Here is a 10,254-nt window from a genome sequence, read left to right on the forward strand (position 1 = left end):
TTTTTTTAGGATCACATTGAAGCAGAAGAAAAAAAGTTAGGGATCCTCCATATCATTGTTCCAATTCCAAAAGATCAATGGAGAAAATGTTGAAAATAATACCATGTAAGGTGAGATTTTTGTAGTATATATTCTCCCTCAACCCACATAGTTCGCCCTCCGGTCGTTTCATGACTAGGGTTTCTTCTCCAAACAGAGAGAGAACCGGAAGGTTTCCGGGGAAAAACCAGAGTCGCCGACCGAGCGCGACGTCCACCAGTTTCGGACACTTCTTTGCTCGAGGGGATGATGACCGCCGACGGCACGAGGTCCGGAGAAGGTCGGAGCTCTCGGGGGTCGACAGAGCATGAGTAGGACGTGTTCTTGAGCTTCAGAGGTTCGGATACTCGGAAGGACATCGCAGATCAAGAGCACCCGATGGGCAGCCAGTTCGGCTCGCAGCTTCTGGACGGGATCGCGCGGTCCAAGATTTCAATCCCCATCCTATCTGAGAGCTACGCTTCCAGCGAATGGTGCCTCTGCGAGCTCGTTCAGATGGTGGAGAACAGGAAGAGCAGGGGACACGTGACGGGGAGGTTGGGGGAGGCCTTCCATTCACACAAGATTTGCTTTGAGCAAAGGGATATGGAGGCAGGGCAACAGGCGCTCAGAGGTGTCAGCTTCTTGAAAGGATGGGAGTCAGAGAAAATGGCTAATGGGTATGTAATTTCATCTCCATCTGAACTTGTTGACTTTCTTTCAATGAGATCGTGCTGCTGTATTCCTAAATTCCTCATTGGTAGAATCGAAATGTAGTTTGTTTATAATCCTTTTTAATATGTTGCTAATATGGCTGGTGGAATCAATTAATTTCTGGTGTGTTGTTTGTTTGATAGGCACCAAGGAGAATTTGTTAGAATAGTTGTTGAAACGGTACTGAGTGAGTTACGGCAAGGTTTTCGGGTAGATGTTCCTGAGACATTGTTTGGAATTGATGATCATGTCAAGAAGATTATCGGATTGCTGGACACTACTTCCAACTGTACCCGAAATTGGAATTTACGGCATGGGCGGCATTGGCAAAGCCACCTTCACCTTCGGAGAATTTTTGCATTGCAGGTAATGGTCTTTCCAATATTAGGTCCCATACTGTCTGAAAATCATTATTCATCGAGCAGCTGGCTTTGATGGTTGAGGATAAGAACACAAATATGTTGCCCATTTTGCCTCTGATGTGCAAAACGTATCTCATACGTGCTCCAACATGTATTGTGTGTATAATCCAATAAGAAAATATGATAAGTTATGACACTAGAACGTGGATATCAACAAATTTTTCTCAAAATTGCTGGTTTTTTCATCGGCATGAATAGCAAATTTGCCAGAGGACGGTGGGGTTTATCCAGTTTGGTAATTGAAGGTGAATAAAGGATATAATCAACTAAGAGATCTGGATGTTGAAGGTGAATAAAGGATAATTAAGAGATCTCGGTAAGGGTGTTGTGCCTCTAGAAGTAGGGGTGTCAAAACCGAACCATTATTTTTGGTTCGGTTCGGGTAACGAAAAAATAACTTTTTTCTACCGGTTCGGTTTGATTCATAACCCGAACTGAAACCGCCAAAACATAATAACCCATGCTTGCTCCACTTAGTTGCTCACGGCTTCTCTAAAATCTCAAACCCTAAATTGAGAAGCACTTCTCATTAGCGATTCAAATCGCTCCTCATCTCCTTCGAATCAATTCCTCCGATTCGCTCTTTAATCTGCTCTGACCCCGTCTTTTCCTCCTTGTGCCAGCACCCGGTAATTGATTTTGCTCTCTCTGTGCTTAGGTTTTTCATGCGTAGCTCGTGAGTCTTTGATCCTCAAACTTTTCATCTCTCGATTTTGTGTGCTGATCTCTTGTCGTTAGCTTTTCCTGGTGCAATTCATGGTGTACAACGGCTGTCTGTTTAGGGCACACAACCTGTACAAATCTTGCTCGATTGAGCAGAACTGAGAGAATGAGACTTCACAAGTGTCTGATGAGAACTTGTTTAGTATGCTGATTGAGGTTAAGCTGAGCTGCGGGATTTCATTTTCAAAAGGCCTATGATGTGGTTTGCTGCGAGTTGTTGCAAATAGTTGGTGTTTTGTCTCGTTGAGCAGTTTAGTGGCCCACTAGTTTATCTGGTTATCATTTCTGGGTGGCATCACAAGCACAACCTTAGTTTTATCATAGGCACTAGGTGATGGGTTTACCCCAGGCGGTTATATATTATGGATTGGGAGGATGGCCTACAAGTAAAAGATAGCTTGTCGACCCAAGAGAATGAGGGGACACCATGGCATTTCATTCAATTTATTTCCTCTTTTGAATGCTATTCTTGACTCCATACTATAATCTTTCTGTTTTTTCTATGCTATACTATTCGTTAGCTCTTTGGTAGAGTTTCTCTATATGCTCCGTGGCATTTAATTTAGGGCTTGAAGATGATTTTATTCTGGTTTTTGCTTTTACATCATGAATTGTGACTCTATTTGATATTGCATCATGTGTATGTAGATGAAAAATGTTCTGACACTATATTTTATTGTAATAATATTTTCAAGTTCTAATTGTCATAGATAGAATGATTGATAGATGTCTTCAAAATTTGAGTTACATGTGTCTCATTGCTTATTTTGTAGGCGCTAACCGGAAGTTGCAAAAGAAAAATGTGAATTTTTGTCAAATCCTGGGACATTCTGCTGAGATTATAGGAAAAGCGGTTGAGAAATGCTTTAGTGGTTGGGGGATTAAAAGCATTTTTTCCATCACCGTGGATAATGCGAGGTCAAATGACTTGGGAGTTCAATACTTGAAAAAAAGACTTAACTCTCGGTAATCTTTTGTATTGATAGGTGAGTTACTCTATGTGAGATGTTGTGCTCATATATTGAGTTTGATTGTAAGAGAGGGGTCGAAGGATATGATGATTTCATTGTTAGAATATGCTTGGTTGTGTGTTATGTGAGGCCTTCATGCAACAGTTTAAGAGGTGCATTGAGCTAAAAAATATTGAGTTCAAGAGTCTTGTATGTTTGGATTTCGAGATTCGTCGGAACTCGACATACATGATGTTGGAAGCCGGTTTGAAGCTTCAAAAGGCTTTTACGTTATTATATATTCAGGATAGTAAATTTGTTGAAGAGCTTTCCAAGGCGAAAGTTTTGCCTACTAGTGATGATTGGGAAAATGCCCATTGATTTCTTCTTTTCCGGAAGCTATTCTACGTTACGACTTTAAAAGTATCGGGTTCTTCCTATGTCACTAGTAGTGATATGGCGAAGATGTCTATGGGGTACATATGATGATTGACAAATATTATGAGAATGAGGACAAGCGTTTGCAGGAAATGGCTAAGAGAATGAAGATCAAATTTAATAAGTATTTTGGCAATGTGAACAATATCAATCTAACTTTGTTCATTGCTTGCATACTTGACCCTCGACATAAGTTGGAATACGTGAAATAAATGATTAATGATGTTTATAAGTAAGTGGCCGGAAACTTTACGAGATAAAGTACGTCTTTGATGTTATTGTTTGAGCAATATCGCAACCTCCAAAGCAACTTGAGGTTAAAGGGTACAAGGGCAATGAGCGTGTCAAAGTCTCGTGGTTAGTGCAGACATTACGTCTACAAAGTATCTTAGCTCAACGGAACAACAATATTTGGAAGAAAATTTTGAATTAGATAAGTATTTGGAGGAAGGATGTGAACGCTATAGCCCCAACTTTGATATCTTGAATTGGTGGAAAGTCAATTCTTCGAGATATCCTAACCTCTCTTCTATTGCTCGAGATATTTTGGCTTTGCCTGTCTCAGCCGTAGCATTAGAGGTTGCTTTTAGCACAGGAGGCCGTGTACTTGATGTGTTTCGTAGACCCCAAGCATAGTGGAGGCTTTTATATGTGCTCAAGATTGGCTACAATCTGCACCACTTTCACTTTCGATTGAGAAGGTCTTGGAAGAAGTTGAAATTTTTTAGTCAGGTGAGAAAACATTACCGTGGAATATTTTATACCCTTCGATATTACAATGGATACTTCAATTCTCATTTTCATTGTGAATTTATTGCAGAGTTGTCAACTACAAACAAGGAGCCGAACTGAATATTGGTTTCTCTTGATGATTGACGAACTAGGAGATTTTGAGAGGGAATTTCAAGAATGATGGTAATTGTGTAGTTACCTAGTTATCCTTCATGTCTTTAACTTCTATTAATTTGGAGCATAGTCAGTCCTCTGTTTTGTCCATTTGTTGCTGTGACGGTGATGTATTTGTTCATAGTGGAGGGGATGGATAATGCACTAATGCTAGTCTTCAGTTTTGCTGTGCATGTATATTGGTTCTTCCATCAACATATTTGGTTTTCTACTTCAGTGTCTTGTGTCTCTGTCTGATTTCTTTCTTTTGACTTTTTTATATGTTTGTTTCACTTAGAATGCTGTTTACATTTTTGTTTTGGGGTCCTCCATTATCTTGATTCTATCCGTTAGCATTTGCACTAGTTCTCGGACGAAACGTTTGATATTGTTCTTGATAAAGGTGGATTGGATGCTTTAATGGAGCCAGAGAATGGGTATAAGCTGGGAGATCAATACTTATCAGAGGTGTTAATACAATTTCAATGGCGACAGACTTTTTCGTATACTTGTTCAGAACAGTTTTTCACATACTCAAGTGCCTCATTCCCCCGGAGCCCTCAACGCCTGCTTTTGTGAAATAATTTGTGCACAGTTTGTATTAATTCCTCATGAGTTGCGCAGGGTTACTAGGGATCAATACCTGAACACCGAAGAGTTTGTTGATACCGTGGCAGCTGAACTCAAGACAAGGCTTTCATGCAGGGGCAAAAGAAAACTCTCAGTGCTCTCTCTTTTCTTTAACTTTTCTGTTTTTTGGTTTTCTAATGTGAGGTGGGTCACGAGTAGGGGTGAGCAAATTGGAATTTGGTGTCTTTTTACTGTGAAGACTCCATACTGTGAGTAGTTAGAATGTAAGCCTGTGCAGTAGGGTTGGGATGAGGTTCTTGTCTAAATTTGGAGTAGGATTTTCCTTTCCTTGTGTGAAATTCAAGTCTATGATCTATCTACACTGAAACAATGTGGTCTATAAGAAATTTGGTAGTGTTGTGACAGTAACTGTGAGTTGGATGGGTTGTTCTTTGGCTGCGTCTTTTTTCGGCCAAACAAACTTCACGGAAATTTTTCTTTTCATTCAGCATTTAGGGAAATCTGTAAAAGCAGAAGGAAGTTTTTGTTACTTTTGCTCTGGGTGTCTGAACAGTTTGTAATTTTGAATGCTTTCGCCTGTAGTTTGATGTTGTGATAAGATTTTATTATTATGTTTTTTTGGGGTCAGAATTGTTATATGATATTCGAGGAACTTGTTCTTGTACCTATATCGATGCATCTAATTGCTTATTAGGACCCTTCAGCCTCTGCGTTTGAATCTACTTCTTAAAAAATCATTGCATGATTTGATACTCGAGTCTAATGGAATTACATATTCTTCTGCATATCATGACATCTAGAGATTCGTGGGAAAAATTGATAGCTGAGGATAACAATCATTGACAATATTTTTTTTTGTCTAGTATACTGAAAATTTTATTAACTCATACCACGTTTATGATATCATAAATTAAAATATCCGACATAGGTTTTGGGGACAAGCTAGCCAATTAGTAGGAAGTTCTTTTTTATTCTGGGCCTTTACCACCTAATATGCCAGCTTGTTTGACTCTCTTGAGTAGTAGGTCAGACACATAAAATCGAGACGGGCCGACTTTGCTTTGCATTCATCAGTCCGAGACCGATGGGCCTTGCTCATCGTTCAAGAGGGCTGTGCATGGCAACCATTCTGTGCCAAGAATCAGATTCTGGTCAGAAAATGATTCTTTTTTATTCTGTGACTAGGAACTGATTTTGAGCATTTAAAAGCGTTTGGTAACGGTCCAAAATTTCTATTCCTGAAATAGTAAAAGAACAGAAATGTGTTTGGTAACGACATAAAATTTCTTTTTATTAATAATATATTTATATATTTTAATATTTCTTTCTTTTCTTTTTTTCTTCTCCTCCTTGGCCATAGCCGGTAAAATATTTTTTAATTAATAATAATTTTATTAAAAATAATTTTTTTATTTTTTTTGCCATGGCCGGTAAAAAATTTCTTTATTAATAATATTTTTATTAAAAAATAAATTTTTTATTATTTTTGGCCATGCCCGGTAAATTTTTTTATTAATAATATTTTTTTTCTTTTTTTTGGCCATGGCCGGTAAAATATTTTTTTATTAAAATATTTTAATAAAAAATATTTTTATTGAAAATATTTTTTTATTTTTTTTGCCATGGCCTGATCGCCGGTCATAACCGGTAAAATATTTTTTTTATAAATATTTTTTTATTGAAAATATATTTTTTATTTTTTTTTACCATGGCCCGGTCGCCAGCCATAGCCGGTAAAATATTTTTTTTATTAATAATTCTTTTATTAAAATATTTTTATTGAAAATATTTTTTTCCTTTTTTTTGCCATGGCCTGGCCACCGTCCATGGTCGATAATTTTTTTTTATTAATAATATATTTTTTTTTCATGGCCTAGTCGCTGGCCATGGCTGGTAAAATAAATTTTTTTTTTGATGTCCGGTAAAATATTTTTTTTATTAATAACATTTTTTTATTAAAATATTTTAATCTCGCCAGATACGGCGAGGGTGGCCCTCGCGCCGGACATTAGAAGCTACATTAAAAATCAAGAAAAAGAAGAAGAAAAAAAAATTTGATTCTCATTTTTGTTCCCAGAATCAAGAAGCTACTTTTTTTTTTTATTCTTCATTCTATTCCAAAACTGATTCTGGGATCAATTTTTGGCAAAATTATGCCTGGGCACAAAAATTTTAACAAACGGATTTCTGTTCCCAAACTGATTCTGAGAACAAAAGAATAGAATCAAACACTATTTGGCAAGTTGCCAAACAAACCCGAGGCAGCTAACCAACAAAGTACAGTTACTTTGTACTTCCACAGTTACCACATGAATCTCATCTCGGTTGCATGCTTCCTCCACAAACGGAAGGCATTTGAGTAACGCTAGGGTTTCGATCGCCATGACTGATCTAGCAATAACTGAGATCGCAAAGCGTGAATAAGAACACACCTGTAATTGTGCACCACACTGGCGATAGCAGCATCCAGCGAGCGTTTCCTTTTTTAGCAATCAATGTTGATTTTGAGAGACTCCCTTGCTAGTGGCTACCAAGTACGAGGTAGTCAAATTTCTTGTTCTTTCTTTCTTTTCGTTCCAAGATTCCACCTCAAGAAACTTGTGCTAATTGTGATTGCGAGGTCTATTATCCTGCTTGGGTTTGGCCAGCGTGATTGCGAGGTCTATAACTTGTGCTAAATTGACCAAAGAATGCCCGCGATTTCCTCATTTGACAGCAGGTTTGTGTTTAATCCAAAGCATTGGGAGATCTCTATATGCCCAGATGAGTAATAGGGTGGCATAAAATTGCTGCTTTAGTTACAAGTTCACTATGTTGAAGAGATAATCGCTTTCTATTATTCAATCATAATAGGGTTATAATCACTTTCTATTATTCAATCATAATAGGGTTATTATATATATATATATATATATATATATATATTTTTGTGTGCGTGCGCACTTAACCCTACTAAAAACATGAATATCTGTACTACCCTTATTACTGACAATACTTTCCAACACTCCCCTTCAAGTTGAAATGTAGTTATCAAATAATCTCACCTTATTACATAACAAACTCATTCTATTCCTTTGTAGAGATTTAGTAACAAGTTGATCCTCTGTCTTTACGTGTTGAAGAATAATCTCCCCATTTTGAACTTTTTCTCACACAAAATGACAATCAACCTCAATATGCTTAGTTTGCTCATGGAAGACATAAATAGACGCAACATGAATAATGGATTGATTATCACAATATAACACTGGTGGATTTGACAGCGACATCCTAATATATGATAGAAACATCCTCAATCATAGTTATTCACCTGTCACATGTGCCACGGCTCAATATTCAGCTTTAGTGCTTGATCGGGAAAATACATATTGTTTCTTGCTCTTCCATGCTACTAAATTACCTTCAAGAAAAACACAATAGTCCGAAGTAGATCTCCTACCCATAGGGCATCCAACCCAATCGGCATCAAAGAAGCATGTAGTGTTTAGATGACGATAATTCTTAAACAAGTCTTTTATCTAGTGCTCCCTTCAAGTATTGGACAATTCGAAACACAGCATCCCAACGAGTAGTACGAGGAGAACTCATGAACTGGCCTATTACACTACCAGCAAAAGATATATCAGGTCTTGTGACGGTAAGATAATTTAACTTACCAACTAATCTCCGATACTTCGTTGGATTATGTAAAATTTTCCACGTTCTGCATCAAGTTTTACATTGGGATCGATAGGGGTATAGATTGGCTTTGCTCCAAGAAATCCAACCTCACCAAGTATGTCAAGTACATACTTTCGTTGCGATAAAGTTATACCGACATGTGAGAATGCTACTTCAATACCAAGAAAATATCGAAGACGTCTCTGACCTTTAGTATCAAATCTATATGCAGAATTTGCTTAAGTTTTTTTAATACCATCTGAATCACCGCCAATAATGATGATATCATCCACATATACAAGTAGAAGGATATAACCAGCTGAAAAGATAGAGCTGAAAATTGAATGATTTGCCTTGCACCGCTTTAATCCAAGTATGAGAATTGCATCACTAAATCTACCAAACCAAGCATGAGGATATTGTTTAAGTCCATGCAAAGCCTTGTGTAAACGACTTACCATGTTCTCCCTTGAGCAACAAACCTTGTGTAAACGACTTATCACATTCTCCCTTGAGCAATAAACCTAGGTGGTTGCTTCATGTAGACCTCCTCAGCCAAATCACTATGTAAAAAGGCATTTTTCACGTCCAGCTGATGAAGTAGCCAGCCAAATCGCGCAGCCAATGAAATAGATAACGAAGAGATGTAATTTTGGCCACCAAAGAGAAGGTGTCATCATAGTCGACACCAAAAGTCTGAGTATACCTCTTTGCAACCAACCGATGCATTCAATCGGTCAAGAGTGTCATCCGGGTGAACTTTAACAGTCAAAACCCAACAACAACCAATAGGTTTCTTTCTAGTAGGAAAGGAAGTAACCTGCCAAGTTCGGTTCTCAATTAGCACCCGCATTTCATCCTTCATGGCACAACGCCATCCTGGATGAGTAAGAGCTTCAACAATACTGCTAAGCACGAAAACAAAAGACAACAATGAGACAAAGGCAGAGAAGGTACGAGATAAATGATCATATAATAGAAAATTAGAAATAGGATGATGCGTACGAACACAAATTGAATTACCGGAATAAGGAGCATAATGATCAATAGTACGACCAACACAAGAGCATGTACCTTTTCGAAAAGTAATGGGATGATCAGAATCAAAGGTTGGTACTGTATCTAATGGGGACACAGATAAATCTGGTGCTGGTAAAAACTTTACTCTCATAGTAGGGACTGTACTGTGCCAATGATAGGTGCAGTCAGTAAACTGAAATCCTGTGGATGTAACTGGAGGAAATGAATGAAGTAGAAGAGTCGGTATAACACAACCATCACAAGATGCCATGGGAACCGCCAGAGAAGTAAAATGTGGTTGGTCTTCAAAGAACATCACATTTGCGGACACGAACATACGATGGCGAGTAGGGTTGTAACATTTGTAGCCCTTCTGACTCCGAGAGTATCCCACAAAGACTATCAGCACGAGGATCCAGCTTTTCAAGACCTAAAGTAAGACAATGTACATAACAGACACACCCAAAGACCCAAAGAGGTAAAGAAAAGAGAGGACGATTTGATGTAAAATAGAGATTGGTGTCTCCCCCTGAAGAATAGAAGTTGGAAGCCTATTAATTAAATAATACGCTATAAGAACAACATGGCCCCATAAATTTTTAGGTAAATGCATGTGAAACACGAGAAAATTGGCAACATCAAGAAGATGGTGATTTTTACTTTCGGCTATGCCATTTTGCCGTGGGGTGTATGAGCAGGAAGTCTGATGAATAATACTATGAGCATCAAGAAATGGCTACAAACCAGAAGTTGCAACAAGATATTTTCTAGCATTATCTGACCATAAATATTTGATAGAGATATTATATTGATTCAACACTTCAAAATAGAAT

General features: G+C 37.9%; 1 protein-coding gene across 2 annotated transcripts; it reads left to right on the forward strand.

The window, feature by feature from the left end:
• The first annotated feature begins 217 nt into the window (after nucleotides 1-217).
• On the forward strand, nucleotides 218-5,149 carry LOC115689466 (disease resistance protein RPV1-like). 2 transcript variants are annotated; one of them, XR_008818129.1, is made up of 4 exons: nucleotides 218-698; nucleotides 2,651-2,863; nucleotides 4,086-4,188; nucleotides 4,784-5,149. XR_008818129.1 is itself a non-coding variant. In XM_056318725.1 (3 exons), the coding sequence occupies exons 1-3, from the start codon at nucleotides 418-420 to the stop codon at nucleotides 2,681-2,683; spliced, it is 537 nt and encodes a 178-aa protein (XP_056174700.1). In that variant the 5' UTR covers nucleotides 218-417; the 3' UTR covers nucleotides 2,684-2,954. The 2 variants fall into 2 exon arrangements, 1 of the variants encoding a protein (XP_056174700.1); XM_056318725.1 differs by lacking the exons at nucleotides 4,086-4,188; nucleotides 4,784-5,149 and adding an exon at nucleotides 876-1,098 and having other exon boundaries at nucleotides 2,651-2,954.
• Nucleotides 5,150-10,254: the final 5,105 nt, after the last annotated feature.

Source organism: Syzygium oleosum, unplaced genomic scaffold, assembly GCF_021117445.2.
Source record: "Syzygium oleosum isolate NSW1041296 unplaced genomic scaffold, Sole_v2.1 Sole_v2.16, whole genome shotgun sequence".
NCBI classification, from domain to species: domain Eukaryota; kingdom Viridiplantae; phylum Streptophyta; class Magnoliopsida; order Myrtales; family Myrtaceae; genus Syzygium; species Syzygium oleosum.

What these genes read in the sequence shown, in the direction of transcription:
- LOC115689466 (XM_056318725.1), top strand. Translation starts at nt 418, where the DNA reads ATGGGCAGCCAGTTCGGCTCGCAGCTTCTGGACGGGATCGCGCGGTCC. An exon ending in TCAGAGAAAATGGCTAATGG is followed by an intron (nt 699 to 875) that starts GTATGTAATTTC and finishes TTTGTTTGATAG; the next exon opens with GCACCAAGGAGAATTTGTTA. An exon ending in GGAGAATTTTTGCATTGCAG is followed by an intron (nt 1,099 to 2,650) that starts GTAATGGTCTTT and finishes CTTATTTTGTAG; the next exon opens with GCGCTAACCGGAAGTTGCAA.